General features: G+C 43.2%; 1 protein-coding gene across 1 annotated transcript in view; it reads right to left on the bottom strand.

Moving 5' to 3' along the window:
- Positions 1-4,463: 4,463 nt before the first annotated feature.
- The window catches only part of scml4 (Scm polycomb group protein like 4), a 96,159-nt gene continuing 84,080 nt past the window's right edge, over positions 4,464-16,542 (bottom strand). Inside the window, exon 8 of the mRNA XM_059982994.1 lies at positions 4,464-15,564. Within this exon, the coding sequence (XP_059838977.1) occupies positions 15,439-15,564 (126 nt within the window). The 3' untranslated portion in view covers positions 4,464-15,438. The remainder of the gene's footprint in view (positions 15,565-16,542) is intronic.

Raw genomic sequence — 16,542 nt, 5'->3', positions numbered from 1 at the left:
AAAATGCCATGTACATCCCTACAAGAGTGGGAGAATGTCACTTTGTTCCGTATTTCAATATGCTTCTTGGTAGGCAACATACAAATTAGGTATGCCTGTACATCTTCAAGAAGCAGTGCCTGCTGTCCATCATCCCACCATCCAGGTCATTCCCTGTTCTCATTGCTACCATCAGGGAGGAAGTACTGAAGCCTGAAGGCACACACTCAACGACTCAGGAACAGCTTCTTCCCCTCTGGGAATGGACATTGAACCCATGAACACTACCTCACAACTTTTTTATTTCTGTTTCTTGCACTACCTAATTTAAATATTTAATACATATACTTACTGTAGTTCAGTTTTTTTTCCCTCTGTTACTGTGTATTGCATTGTACTGCTGCTACAATATCAACAGATTTCACAACATATGCCGGTGATATTAAACCTGATTCTGATTCTGTTTAATAGTTGTTAAATCACCTTAAATCCACTTAACACCTCTCCACTTACGTGTTAATGTAAGGATCTTAGGCAACCTATTCCTGCATCTTACTTTGAACTGATCCAGTAACAAGCTGCATGGACGACTCCATTTAACTGGGAATTAAACAGCGTCGGGGGCATTTCAGAGAGATGCAAAAGAAAAATAGATCCTAGCTGAATGTTCAGAGGAGGTGATCAAAAAACAGGGCGGTAAAGTGCAAAGAAATTCTGGTGAGGGGCCTTGAGTGATGGGATGAATGAGAGTTGCCTGAAAGGATACAAACAAGATGCAGCCAATGCTGAAAACTGGAACTGAAAGAAAAGGCGCTGGCAAAAGTCAGCGGGTTAGATTGGTAAATGAGAGACTTAGAATTCTTAGATTGACATCAGTTTCAGAATTTGTAACTGGAACATATTACAGAGACAAGATGGAATGAGATTACATCCAAGAATTATCAAGTTAGTTGATTTAGCAAGTCAGTGGGAGAAGGATAATCGTCTGGGGGTGCAGGAACCAATTTAGCTGAGTGATGATTAGATGTTGGTGTATAATAACTGGCATAGGAATGAGGCAAAGCAGGGGCAACAGAAACAATCATAGACGCAGACTTCAATAACAGATGATTCCAGTTAGATCATGTTTGAAGTGAACTTGTGACTGAAACAAACTTTAGGGTTGGAAAGGCTAAAGAGGTTCCAAACAATCTGGTACACTAGAAGAAGGAACTTGAAGTAAGAGTAAATTGGAAAATTAGTGTCACATGTGGAAAACTTATCTTACCTATTGTTCATAGTAATAGAGTGCAGAATAAAACAAACATAACAGATGTAGGCCATCTGGTCCATCGAGCCTGCTCCACCATTCAATGAGATTATGGCTAATCTGGCCATAGACTCAAGCTCCATCTATCTGCTTTATCTCCATAACATTTAATTCCCCTGCTATGCAAAAATCTATCTAACCAGATTTTGCTGTAAATATACTTAATGAGCTGAAAGGGACGTCTTTTCTTCCTTTCTTAGAGAGAGCGAGCCTGTGGCAAGTCAAATCATCGGGTGAATGATTAGTTTTTGATGTACTGCAGATCATGGTCTTTATTGGGGGCTTTGCTATCGCTTGCGTGGTGGGTGAAGGGGGCTGATGTTTTTTGTGGAAATGGGTGGGGGTGGCAGAGGGTCATCGCTTTGGGTTGCTTGTGCGTGGGAGGGAGTAGTAGTAGTAAGTGTGACTACTGGAGTAGTGTGTGTGGTTCTTGAAGGAAGATGTACTAGTTTTGGAAGTGGTAAAATGGAGGTTCACCAGGTTGATGCTGGAGATAATGGGGTTAGTCTATGAGGAGAGATTGAGTCATCTGGAATTCAGAAGAGTGAGGGGGGATCTTATAGAAACATATAAAGTTATGAAAGGGATGGATAAGATAGAGGTAAGAAAGTTGTTTCCACTAGTGAGCTAGGAGGCATACTATCAAAATTTAGGATGGAGGTGAGGATAAACTGCTTTTACCAGGGAGTAATGTATCTTTGGAATTCTTTGCCCAGGGAAACAGTAATTCAATAGTTCCATTTAATATCAGAGAAATGTAGGCAATATACATCCTGAAGTTCTTTTTCTTCGCAAGCATCCATGAAAACAGAAGAATGCCCCAAAGAATGAGTGACAATTAAAACATTAGAACCCCAAGCTCCCCTACTTGTAAGGCCATACTGAGATATATTGTGAGTTCAAGAGTCCATTCGGTTCTACTAGGGAACCATTCCATTGTCCGATAACAGCAGGATAGAATCTGTCCGTGAGCTTTCTTCTGCCTAATGGAAGGGGGGAAGAAGAGAGAATGTCCAGGCTGGTTACACTATGATTATGCTGACTGCTTTACCAAGGCAGTAAGAGGTGTAAACCGATTCCATGGAGGGGAGGCTGGTTTCTATGACGTGTGGGGCTGTAACCAGAACTCTACAGTCTCTTGCGGTCACGGACAGAGCAGTTGCCCTGACGCACCTGAAAGGATGCAAATGGTGCATCAATTTAAAAAAATGGTGAAGGTCAACAGAGTGTGCCAGCAGAGGGACGAGTGAGCTTGCTTGGTCATGGCACCAACGTGGTTGGACCAGGACAGGCTGTTGCTGATCCTTACTCTCAGGAACTTGAAGCTCTCAACACTCTTTATCTTAGTACAGTTGATGTGGACAGTGCAATGCTCCCACCCTGAGGTAAATGAACATCCCCTTTTCTTGCTGACGTTGAGAAAGTGTATGTCAAGACATCACGTCACCAGGCTCTCTCATCTCCTTCCTGAACTCTGGCTCATTGTTATTTGCCATCCAGCCCACTGTGGTGGTATATTTTACAGACCTGTAGTTGGAGTTAGAGTGGAATCTGGCCACACCGTGAAGCTTAGAGTGCAAGGTGAGACCAATCTCTGACATTATTGATGTTTAGTTGGAATCAATTGTATTTCATCCATGACACAATGTTGGGAGAGGTTTTACCTTCTTTGATCCCGAATACAAAATGTAACCCAATTTCATTTTCTTTAATTTAATTTTTAGTATAAGGGGATTGCTGATAAAGCTGGGTGTTATCGCCATCCTGGGGCTGAACTTACCCCGAAAGGTAGCTGCATGTATCAAAACAGGCTTCTGTGCTGCTGATTCTCACAACCTCCCGAGAACCCCCATCCAGAGTGACCTGATTTCAGGCCTAGCGTTGAGAACTGTTGGCCTCTGGACAGTGTTATGCGCAAGTCCTTGATCCGTGGTGTTGTTATATGCATTTGGTCCCATTGCAGGATTTGGAGTCAATTTGTAGTCACTGGAGAGGCGAACTGAACACGTTGACGATCGAGGCTGCCCCCTCCAAGTACTGCACTGGCTCTTTTACATCAGCTTTCTGTAATCGATCAAGTTCTTCTAACTTTGGGCCCACCACATTACGGCACTGGTAATGCTTTGGCTGACAGCTCTCCTTAAACTAGAAATGAGCCACTCTTTTGACCCAAAGCAGCAGCTGGGAAAACCCCCTAGTGCTTTTGTAACAGAGAATTCAATAGGAATCTCCCCCCCACCCCCACCCCAAGGAGGGCAGCACTGATGGCATTTTTCTAATCCCATTTCTGCCCAGCAAATTAGGCTCTTGCACTCCCCTGACCGAGTAAGTGAAACAGGTCGCCCAGTGAACCACTTCTGCCGTAAAGCACACCTCCGCTACCTCCAGTGCAGCTGCTGAACATCGAGTTGGTTGTCCACTCTGAGTGGAACTATATAAGGAGGTGCCATGTCAAAGGGTTTGGAAAGTAGTGCCCACTTCTTTACTCACGTCATCTCCTTGCACAGAGTTGACGGCTGGATTCTGCCGTTTCCTTAGCGGAGCACACCTTTTCAAGGTGCCCTGCCTTCTAATAGAATGGGCAGTCTGTATTTTGATGCTTGTAATAAGACTATTGGGGTTTTGATTCCCGCCATCTCTGTGGAGGCTAGCACTAGGTGGCAGGTCACGTCCACTGGGAAACAGGACGGTTCTCTGGCCCTGGATCAGTGGAGACAAGGGTGGCTGAATCTGTGTAAGGCTAGCAAGCTGAGGAGTATGCTTTGTCCCAGGTCAAACCGTGCTTTCCAGACAGGAGCCTCTCCTGTGTCCTCCCACCTTGGACCTCAGTAATCAAATGAAAGTGTCGCTTCTTCAAATTTGCAAGTGGGGATCGGTTTGTGTTTCCATTCAGTCTTCAGATATTCACCGTAAATGTGTTTACAGGGGCACGTTGGTAACAGCACTTGCCAGATCACTTACAGCGTGGGAACTGTGCACCAGCCCCCCGAGACAAAAGACATGCGCACTTGAAAGCCCGTGAGTTCCTCCTGTACGTAGGAGGCCCAATCGATTCACCACACGATCGATCGGCGGCCTGCACTCTTGCAATTGATCTGGTGGGATACTCCTCCCAACTTACTCAATTACAGACAGACAGCAACCACCACATTAAGAACACACCTGATCCAACATCCATGTTTGATTTTTTTTTAATTTAAACTTGGTAACAAATACAATAAGTGATTGTCATTTTTCTCAGAAACACAGTAAAAAGCGGCACATACAAATTTTACACCTTCAAAAGAATGAAGAGAATTTGATAGAGATATCACGGATACTAACTGCAATCTTGGCAGATATTACTCTTTATTAATTATGCAGTGATCCCGATTGCTATTCATGATCATATCAGTGGTGATACCACTGCATTTATCATGATTTTAGTAGTGAGACTGTTGAGTGCTTACAAGGCATCTGTACTGTTCTTGATATAATTGCCTGTCCCATCAAGAACAGCACGCAGATCATTTGCAGTTAGTGAGAATAATGCTATTGGCATTCTATTATTTATGTAACAATACCATTGGCACTGATTGCAATAATGCTGTTGGCATGGACTTCTCTGCGCATCAATGACATCAATAGAGTCCATTGCCACAAATTATCTTGGATGCAGCAAAACTGTCAAATCGTTCCTATGGTATCAGTGATACCTCTGTATGCATTCATATTTAGAGAGTGACACCACTGCCATTCCATTATCATTCCCATTTACACTAAATAGACAAATGTTCCGTGCAATGATAGGAATTTGTAGCCAGTTGAACTGATTTGAAGTAACAAGACAAAGGTGGAGAGGATTTAATGTTGTGATGTGGAAAGATAACTTAAAACTCTGGAATGGTAAATATGAACAGATGGTATTATTCAAGTATACAATTAACATTATCTGTTTCAATAATAGAGTTGATGATAAACTGTTATTCATAACTTAATCCTTCAAAGCCAAGTATACTGAATTGCGGAAATAAGGAGATGATTATAACAAGAAATTACAGATGCTGGAAACCTGAAATAATATAAAAAGAGCAGGCAGTATCTGAAAGAAACAAAAGTGTTGACAGTTCAGGTTACAGGCCCTATGTCAAAACTGGCTTTTTTTCCCCAAGTTTTTGAGGTGGTTCTCCTGACCTGAAATGTTAACTCTGATTTTCTTTCCAAAGGAGCTGCCTGACCTGCTGTGCATTTCCAGCTTTGTGCTGTTTTTGTTAATTAGGTAACATTCAGGTGATATCAAAAGCTACAGGTATTGCCCCTGCGTCTTTAACTCCCTGGATAAAAACAAGGAGATTGATAAATGGATTTTTGTAAACAACCCATGAAAATAATGCTACCTGCTGCATTTAACTTTGTTCACATTTGAGTGCCAATATTATAAAAAACAATGAAATTGATATATTTTACTTTCTGAAAGCATTCCTCTTAGTTATTTCCAGCAATTTATGTTCCCATAAACCGTAATCAAATTATTTAAATTAAACATGACTATTTCGGTAAAGGCCTAACATTTTTAATAAGCGACTGGATTAAGTTAGGGAGACCAAGATTCATATCAGCAAACATATCTGAATGTAGTGCAGCCTGGAGCAGAGCAGGTGAGAAGCTTCAGGAATGAAATGCTGGAAACAATCTAAATGGATTGCTCGTACAATCCCACTTAACATACAGAACTATCGTCAACATTCGTCTGACTGAGCTGTAAAATATGGGCAATAATGGGACGATGGGAGTGCAGCAAGTCCTGCCAGATAGGGCAAGATGGCCCAGTCCCTCTCCAACTGTGTCCATCTCACCTTCCAAGGTGTTCTTTACTCGTTAGACTCAAACCAAAGTAAATGCAATCCAAATCATCTTGTACGACACCTGACCACATATTAAATAGTAGTTCATTTCCCAATGCTTCCTCACAGTTAATGACAATTCAACTTTACAACTCTTGACTTGTGCTTAAACTTTGAAAACACCATAGCATTAATAAACATTTATCAGCAATTCACTCAAAAAAATTGTACTGAATACTCAGTAGGATAAAGGCAGTGACTGTAAAGTGCATGCAGTATGATGCAGACAGAGAACTCTCTGAGAACTCAGTCTGAGGGGGGAATGTTTGCATTATTTTGAGTCCAAGCTGTCACCAGTTTTTCCAAAGCCTACGGCATATGGCAACACAAGGGTAAATTAAACTCTGAAGGGTTACTTTCTGATTGTGTTGTTCTTAGTGAGTAATGACCACTAGTTCATGGTGAAAATTGGGATGGGAGGCCCTCCCTGTGTTCCTGATTTTTCACAGGAAACCCTCCACCATATAGACTTTTAGCACAGTCCCCTCGGCCCACTGTGTCTATAACAACCATCAAGACCCCTTCTGTGCTAATCCCGTTTGACCTTTATGCCTTGAGGATTCAAGTCCAGGTGCTTTTTAAATGTTGTGAGTGCACTTCTTCACCCAGTGCATTCCAGATACTAACCACCTGCTGCATCCCATTGGACCTCCTCTGCATCCTAACGTGTACAATCACATCCTCCCTACAGCGTAGCAACAGGAGACCCACACAATATTCCAGTTAAGCCTCTCTGCACTTGTAAACTAGAAGGCAAGCACCCAAAATGCCTTCTTTGCCACCCAGTATACCTCTGCTGCCACCTACAGGAATCTTTAGACTGGTACATCAAGGAGCTTCTGTTTTCCCAGAATGCATCATCTTACACTTGCTTCCATCTGCAGTTTGCCAGCTGATCAAAATCACCCTGCCGTCCTCATCACTACCAACACCAGCACCCAGCTGCAGATGAATGATTTGTACAGTTCCCCCTATATTCACACGTAGGTTTTTAATGTTTAAAGGGAAAGCTGTACCGACGGTAAATTGCTGGACACCAGTTTCCAAATATATAAAACAAGCCCCACCATCAACCTTGCTATCCTATTGCAAAGTCAGTTTTGGATCCAGTTCGGCAACTTGCCTTGGATCACATGAGTGCTCACCTCTTGGTCTAGCCTTCCACCTGAGACCTTGTCAATGTTCTTACTGAAGTCATGAAGACGACACCACTTGCACTGCCCTCATTAATACATTTTGTTACCTCTTCAAAAACATAGTCGTGGGTTAGATACGATCTCCTAGCAACAAAGCAGTGATAACTATCCTCGATCAACTCCTGCTTTTCAAGGTGTGGATTAATTTGTCAATTTTTTTTTTCAAACGTCTTCTTTACAACAGACATTGGATTCATTGGGCTTACCTCTGCTGTCTCTTTTCGAATAAAGGTATCATATTTACTTCGCTGTCTTCTAGTCGACGGGCATCTCACCTGTGGCCACCAAAGATCTAAGTACTGTACCTCCATCAGGATCATGGCAACCTGGAAGGCATCTAATCAGGACCTGGGGAGTTTCCACCTCAATGCCCACAAAGATATCTAATGCCTCCTCCTCATTAATTTCGCTGTCCCAACTGAAATCTACAGCTGCAACATCTTTCCCTTCAGTGAATACAGATGAAAAGCATTAACTTAAGACCTCACACATATCCACTGGCTTCATGCGCTAATTGCCCCCATGGCTCCTAATGACCCCCACTCTTTCCCTGGCTACCCTCCTATTAACAAAATGCCTGGTACTTCCTCTGTGATATTCTATAGACCTTGTATTCCCTCCTATTCTCACTTTTAACTGAAGAGCCACCCAATTTCCAATGTCTTATAACTAGCATATGCACCCTGCTTTTTCTTTATAAATCCCTTTTTACCCCTTGGCATCCAGATTTCCCTGGACTTGCTGTCCTTACCTTTCACCCTTACAGAAACACACTAACTCTGAATTCTGACTATACAACAAAACTGGAAATGTCTCTCCTTCTTCCAATTATGAATACAGTCGATTATTGCAACCATGGCAATTGGCTGTAAAGATTGACGAACATGAAGTCCAGTTTTAATTCTAGAAAAAGAATAGAAAATCTGAACTTTCCAAACTCAGGCAGGCATTGGCACAGAAACCAAAAAATGCTGAACTTGTATAGTAATTCTCCAGTTTTACAACATTTAACAGCTGTTAAGCCTATATAATACTGAAGTTTACTGCTAATCTGTAAACACCCGCAATATATAAAAGCTTTAGTTAACATCTTATTTCCAATTATTCCCATTGTCAGTAAGTTATAACCATTTATGATAGATATTGGCATCACTAATCTAGCACCAGAAAAGATGAAAATAAATCAGATTGCCAAATCATTGCTGACATCTTTTGTAAATCTATTATCATCTCTCCACTTTAGAAAACTCAAAGTAGGTTACTTAACTCGGTAAAATCAGCTATTTATGGAAAATGTTTGAGGTAACTGACTGGAACTTGTTCCATTTAAGCATGATGGCACAATGTCACAGATACTGAGTGAAATATTTCCCAGATAATAACTGGTGGTTATTAGTCAACACACTTACACAAATTACATCACAACGATTAATGTTCCAGTGTGGATTGTACTGGGATCTTGGGCCATGCAATGGCAAGGCCTTAAAGTGAAATATGCAGCTTCCTTAGAAAGAGAGGTTGATAGAAGGTATGTCTGTGACTGCGTGTGTGTCTTTGTATATGCATACTTATGTCTTCTAGTGTACAAGTGTGAGGTTGTTTCTATGTATACAAGTGTTTGCTGGATACGTCTATGCACAGATGTCTGTTTATTCTGACACCAGTTGTAGCTTGTGAATCATTCAGTAATATTAGCTGACTGGAATCACGGTAGCTATTCTCCATAATGGTAGGTGCTAGCTTATTTACTGCGATGGTTGCTGAGGTATCTATTTAGCCTGTGTCAGAGATAAGACTGAGGTATCTGTAAAAGAAAATTTAATGCTGAGAACCATTTGCTGAGAACAACTAAATAAAGACTAAAAAGAGAAATTAACGACAAGGGAAGCAAAGCCGGATGGAGTAAGTAATGTATGAGAAGGTAGTATAATGTGTTCTTGGATTTCAGGATAATGCAAACATCGCAGAATGGCATGTAAATATGGCACAGTATAATGTGCACAGCACTGGACAATATACACATTACAGGATTAAACAAGCAAGCATCAAGAGTACTATACACACTTTAGAGGGTAAATGTACACATATATCACAAGATAGAATATATAACACAATGTAATGTTATATACCACAAGATAAAGACAATTATTTCACTGGTTCATAATAAGCACTCCTTATTTATTTCAGACTGCAAAGGACCAGGGAAGTGCTAACATTGATTTTGATTGGTTATGTTTTCTAGCCCTATATGTTTAATATCTTCTGCAAAATACTCTGATGTAACAGCTGCTTGTCTGTTCAAATTACAGACAAAGAATTGACGTTACCTCGAGGATAAGCTCTGGGTACAAAATGGTCGAATTAGGAAATCACATCCAGTTGAAATCTGTGCTGGCACTTCTAGGGATTCAAACTTCATGCAGTTATTAAAAGCGCTGATACTTTTTCTGAATCAGGGGAGCAATTTAGTTCAACGGATAAGTGTAAAACACATGAGATGCTGGTTATGCAGCCTTTGTGGTGATAGGAACAACAACTGGGAAGGGTAATCAATAAGCAGCCCGTACTGCTTAATAATTGTCCAATAATACTATCAGCAAATGTTAGCTTGCATTTCTAGGAATTGAATTATACTCCTTCTCAATACTCTAAACATTTCAGCTTAGACATTTGATCCAGTGCTATTTTTTTGTGGAATGTGCATAAAATTTATTAAAATGGGTTAGATATTTTCCCAATGCCAGTTGAGCACCAAATGACTTTACTCTTCACTGACCCACATATTTCGTTCATTGCCAGCATAAATGCCAGAAAGAAACATCCTATGGCCGAGTACAAGGAGAACATTACACAACGTTGCATTTGCCAGTACTAAAAGGGGCATTTTGCTGCCACTGGGAGAACTGGATGGGCAGCTACAGGCAGCATTCGTCCATTGAGAGGCCCGTCAAAAAGGTGCCTCAGCGGTGTCACCGCTGGCAACTCCTTCATTACTGAAGGTAATTCAGTGTAGTTCAGAGAACCTGGGACAGGGGGCAAAGATGTTCCCATCGGTGACGACGCGACTTACATAGTCCTCAAAGATATTATAGCATCTTATCTGAACCTCCTCGATGACAGTGAGACCAATATTTAGGCATACTCAGGTTTCCCAAAGATGTGTAAAGTGCTGTGCGGAGACCTTCGACCATGGTCTTGGTCCTGAACTGCTCCCTCTTTCTAGGTCCCCTGCAGATCTATGCCACCTCTCCTAATATAATCTTCACCACTGCACCATTCACCCACACATTGTACTGGTGCAGTAGCGATTTCATCAATTTGAACATCAGTGACAGCCGCCAGATACCATGGGAAATGGGAATTTGTCAACATTGCTGACTTCCCCTTAGTGCAGACCATCATAAGGGTGAATAAATATAACCCAGAATTGGAAAAAAAAAGGTTTATACTCCCTCAGCATGCAGGTAATTATGCAGTATCATCAGAAAAGTTTCCTCAGGGAAGTATCACATTTCCAGAAAGCATACACAACAATTCATGCTCAAGAAAACCACTTTTTTGATGACCAGTAATGTCTGGATAAGAGAACCCTGTAGGGACAAGGAATCTACAGACCAATTCAGTGCAGCCAGTCAAGTAAAGGCAGGGAATAGAGGGATGTAGACTGTGAGCAGAGAGATCGTGAGACTAGGACATAACAGTGGAGATGATACAAAGAGATTCTGAAGATTCCAACTGAGGTTTGGCTGGAGGTAAAGGTCTGAACTGGAACGGAAAGGCCCAGCAGCAGAACTGAGATTGTGGTGATTAATATTAACTGGCATGGTTGTAATGTGTAAAGCCTGCACTATTGATCTGATATCTGGAATAGACACAGAGAGAAATGGGAATAATATACTTTATTGCTTCAGGTAGATGGAGCTCATCAGCCTGGGAAGGCAGTCCATCTAAGAGAGGGAAAACTCCTATTTCAAACCTCCGCTGCCTTGCGGCCATACCCACTCATGGGAAAGGCTTCGGGAGTAAACCCTGAGGACAAATCCGGAGCTGGAGTCCCTAAGACAGTCCGACGTTGTCTTCAATCTTGCTCTGGCAACTCCTGCGACGACACTGGTGCCAAGTTGTATCGGCCCTTGCCCTTCCCTTGGACAACATCGGTGGTGCAGAGAGGGGAGACTTGCAGCGTGGGCAACAGCCGGTCTTCCATACAACCCTGCCCAGGCCTGCGCCCTGGAGGGGACTCTCCAGGCGCAGATCCATGGTCTCGCGAGGCTAATGGATGCTGTACTGGTCTGCCAAACCCATTACAACAAGGGCCAGAATCACCACAAAGACTATGATGCACGTTTCAGACTGGGGATACCCTACACAACGCTCCCCACAGATCCAGAGACTCCAGTGGGAGTGGGGCAGAGCCACAGAGGGAAAAGAAGTGGTGAGCTCCCTCTTATTGGAATAGCGGTGGCTGTTTGCCCCGACTCTTCCCCCACAGACCCTTCCCCAGGTGACTCCCTTGGGACAGAGCCTGCCACTGGCATCATAGACGCAGTGTGTTCTCAGGGTGGCTGGGGTGAGTGATAGGTGCAGCTTTGACTCCTTCCCTCAAATCTCGAGGGGGGCAAATGCAGGCAAACCTCTGTTGGGGTCAAACCTGTGACATTAAAATAAATCAAGAAGAACGCCTATATCAAGTATTTGTTCCTGATAATCGTGAAAGCTGTATACGCCCAAATACCGGTCAAAAACTTTCTTAGAAGCCCTGTTTTTAAAACTGAAAGCTTGCAGCTCTTTACATGAGCATTCATCAACAGCTGGGCCATTGAGTTTTGTGGGCTTGAGCCGACAATACATTTCATTGTAAGCACCTTGACGATAGTTCACCACTGCCTGGATTCGCTTGCTGTTGTGTGCATAAAGTAGAACCACCATGCTGAGTGTTAACATTCCCAAAGGGACTGGCTCTACTCCGTACGGCAGTTGTTGCAGAAATAGAAGCACATGAACAGTAAATGGGGTAGACAGGAAAGCTGGAAAACCAAATCTACCATTTACTCAAAACTGAGCTCCTTTGCCAAGTCGAAGCTGCTTAGTGCCCAGTCAGTCGCTAGTAAACACATCTGAAATTGGGGACTGGCACATTAAAAGCAGGGTGTTGGCACCTTGCTCAATTGTGTATTAAAATGGAACCCATATGGGGGTGGAAGTGAGGAACTGTTGACCTGAAGTGCCGACAGTTTCTTTCCCCGGAGATGCTGCTCTCGCTTGTTCCTGCGGCCGATCGGAGATGCAAGAGTCTGCAGGTACTGGAACTGCAGCTGGAGGAGCTCGCTAGGCCGAGCTGCATCGGTGGGAAGGGGGAAGGAATTGCTGGCGGTTCAGCCGAGACCCTGCATCAGGACCCGAAACCGGTCCTTTCCTCGCACGGAGGCTGCTTGACCCGTTGAGTTCTTCCAGAGAGTAGTTTGTTGCTCCAGATTCCAGCATCTGTGCGGTCTCTTTGTGGTCCCTGTGCAGACCTAGCTGGGAGCTCGTTGAAGTACTCTGCAGCGAATCTGCCTGAGAAAACTCGTCAGTGGTTTCACTGATTGGTGAAAGGCAGCATTCGGCCCCTTAGTGCATTTAATGGCAAAGTTCTATCAGAAGAAGCTAACAAGTCATGAGCAGAAATGGAACCAGGAGAACAGCATGATCTAACCCTATTGTTGAAGATCCCAATCACAGTGGGCTCCCTTATGTACTGTCTCATTACAGTGGTGGGGCAACTAATCCAACCGTAAACATCCTGAATTCATTGCCCAAGTTCCTTGAACAGCAGCACTTTGTGTTGAAATCTGTAGTGTGAATGAAACAATCCATGCTCATTGAACCAATGTTGTGCTTATTGTGTAACCCTATCTGTAATGGAATCTTTGCTACAGTGCTCCCATTGATTGGGACAGTTTGTTACTAAAGCTTGCAGCTCTATTCAGGGATTAGAGAAGTTGCTTTTCCAGCAGAGGTATTCCTTTTCAGTTGTGCTTCGTTTCTATAGCCTGATCTGGCAGACTCGGTGCATCCAATTCTCTACTACTGCATAGATACCCTGGCTGACTTCTAATCAGCTTTGTGGAGGAACATCAACTGGCAAAAGGGATCCAATGAGAGAAGAGGAAGGGGAAGGGGGTTATAGTGACAGGAAGATACAATGAAATATCATCCATCATCTCCCATCTATATATCATTGACTGATAACCAGAGAGAGTGTACTCTTAACAGTTTTGGCAGGAGGGGAACTTCCAGGGAGGCAATAAGTTCTGCAGTGCCTGTAAGGGTGCTACAGAAATGTGGTGTAGAGGGACGGGCTGTGTGAGTCCAGGCACATCCAAGATGGGCTCCAGTATATTAACCAAAGCTGCCAGCAGCCCAAATTAAGCACTGCACAGTGCTGTCCAGAGAAGATATTGTAACCAGCTCCAATAGAGAAAATTGAATTACTCTATTCCTTTTTGGTTTTAAAAGGTGGATCAGCTGATAGAAGTCCTGAGGATGTAACAAGCACGTTACACAAGTATGGAGACGCAGAGTTTGCAAATGCTGGAATCTGGAGGGGATACAAGGCTTTGCTGAAGTAGGCCTTGTCTACATCAGGCCTTAGTCCGTTGGGTGGTCACTGATATCATATCCTCAAGCACAGCCTCCAACCTCACTCTCCCAACCCTGCCCTATCCAGCCAGGCCCATTTTTGTCCCACCTAACTCATTTCTTTCAGCCCTACCACATATATTCTACCGTGACTCAGTCACATTTCACTAACATCGTGACACTTCTGATGTCCTTTGCCTCAGTCTCCAGTTTCCTGGTCTCATCTGACTTCTCTTCACCATGGCCTTACCATACATGTACCTCCAAAATGTCTTCCTTCTTTCTGACCTGTGGCTTCTCATTTGCCAAAGTGAGCCTGCGACTGCACAGATTGGCCAATTACCTCCATTCCTGAGCTGGCTGAACCCACTCCCTGGGCAGCTGGCAAATTTCAATTCCCTCACTCCCCAACATACACCAGCAGTTAACCCCCTCTCCCCGCCGTGCACTGCCTGGCTTGCCCCACTTCTGAGAATATACTTGCTGGCGGACCCCGTTCTCTGGTGAATTGTTTACGCTCATTCTCTAAGTGTACGCTGGCTGATGTAATCCCATACCAAGCAACAACCATTCATGTTCTGCTTTCAGCTCTGATCTGATGAATGTTCAGAGAATCACCTACTAAAATACCCACAGATTCACTCTGAACATCTCTATAATTTCCACAGTCAGTAGTCGCAAGCCTGTTTAGTCAGTGCTCTTTGCTTGAGTTCATTTACCAGGTACGCAAGTGCTGGGGAACTTCACTTTGAAGAGATCTTGCGCCATTCATTGTGACTATATACAGAACAAAGCTCAAGGTGTCAAAGATATACTTTTGAAAATAAGGTACAATCTCCAGTTTGCTGCTTTCTGGAATCATCTAACAACTGATCATCCCATCCACTGATGCCAGGAGTTTGCTAAGCAAAATATTAACCTTCAGTAGCAGAGAATTATACACTTATTTACACTGTTCAATATAACTTCTTAAAAGCAATATCGTTCACCTTAAAATTAAATTTAGATTATGTTGCACTATACACCTTACATAAAGGCCATCGTTCATTCAGTCTGGCATTTGTACATTAATACTACACACCCACTTAATCAATGATACCTCCAGGAGATTAAGTTCACAATGAGGAACCGGGGTCAGCTAAAACGTCTCAGGTATTTTGGTTGGAATTCCAGGTTTGATAACTCAGCGCATGCACTGCTGACGTTTGTCGGGTTTTTGTGCGCGCGGAAGGAAACCACAGATAAAAATCACCCACAAACCAGCCCTTGTGTGTGGTCCCGCTGCAAGGCGTCAAGTTAATCCAAGCCCTTCTCGCCAAACATATCAGAAGGCTTTTGAACGACTTCAGCAGGAAGAAAGTGCACCTTCAAAGACAGGAATAGAAACAAAACAAGAACAAGACAGACAGGACTTGTCATCCACTTGTACTGCTCATGTGTACCCCTCCGCTCAGTATTTGCCCTGTTTCAGTTTATCAATATGGTAGCAGAGCTTCAGAGCTGGGCCCAGCTTCAGTCCCATGTACTTCATTATCATGTCACTCTTCAGCAAGATCAAAGCGTTCCCATCGATCTCCTGAAAAAAAAAACGGGGAGGGGGAGAGAAGCAGGTCAGCAACTGGGAAGAGGCAAATTTTCACCAAGCATAATTAACAAAGAGAAAACTGGAAATATTTTGGGATAGGAGATGGTGCCATCAACACGCACCAGGAGAAATGGCAGGCTAACTTTGTGGGTGTAGAATCTGATTTCCCACAATTGACCCAGCCCAGTCATCACTTTTAACAGAACCACACATTGAGCCCTATTGAATTTCCACGAACTCTTACCACTCTATTTTTCCAACAGGCGAAATTCAAGGAAATTGTGGGAGTTCAGATTCTCAACAGTTAACTAAAGTCATTCGAGGTCGGTAGACATTTAAGGCTGCTGGATATTAGTTTTCTTTTCATTCAGAATTTCACTTCTTGCAGTCTTTTCCCCCTAGAGTGGTAATTTATACAGCACAGAAACAGGCCCTTCAGCCCCTTGAGTTCATGCTGACCCAATTAACACTCATCCCACATTAATCCTATTCTCTGGCTTTTGCATCAGTTTATATAGCCAGGTAGTTGTGGCCAGAACTCTGGAACCAAACACCAAGTGTTACTAGGGCAGGTGGGAGGAAGTAATGGAAAAGCCTGGTGCAGTTTGGTAGAGCACATGGTTATTGAATGTACACCACTGCTGACCAGTAGCAATGCAGACATTTTGTTGCTTGGGTCAAATGACAGCACGCTCAGAGATTTGTTTCAAGGTTACCGATGGTACCAGCAATGCAGGCTGACATCGTGACCAACGCAAATGGACAAGAGTGCCACTCGGAGTGAGGAGGACCGTATGGAGACTGCAAGGTATTGATATCTCTGGAGATGAACTAGTACAGTCAATACAAGATGATTAATTCTCTGGATTGGATTTGACAAAAGATCTACTCAACTCATTCCTCAGCAAGTTACAGATAACAGCAGCAAAAATACAAGTAATTCCAAGCTAACCTCTACCAAACATACCT

The sequence above is a fragment of the Hypanus sabinus genome, chromosome 10, assembly GCF_030144855.1.
Source record: "Hypanus sabinus isolate sHypSab1 chromosome 10, sHypSab1.hap1, whole genome shotgun sequence".
In the NCBI taxonomy this organism is placed as follows: domain Eukaryota; kingdom Metazoa; phylum Chordata; class Chondrichthyes; order Myliobatiformes; family Dasyatidae; genus Hypanus; species Hypanus sabinus.
Note: the sequence above shows the minus strand (reverse complement) of the source record. Positions and strands in the feature narration are given on the sequence as shown.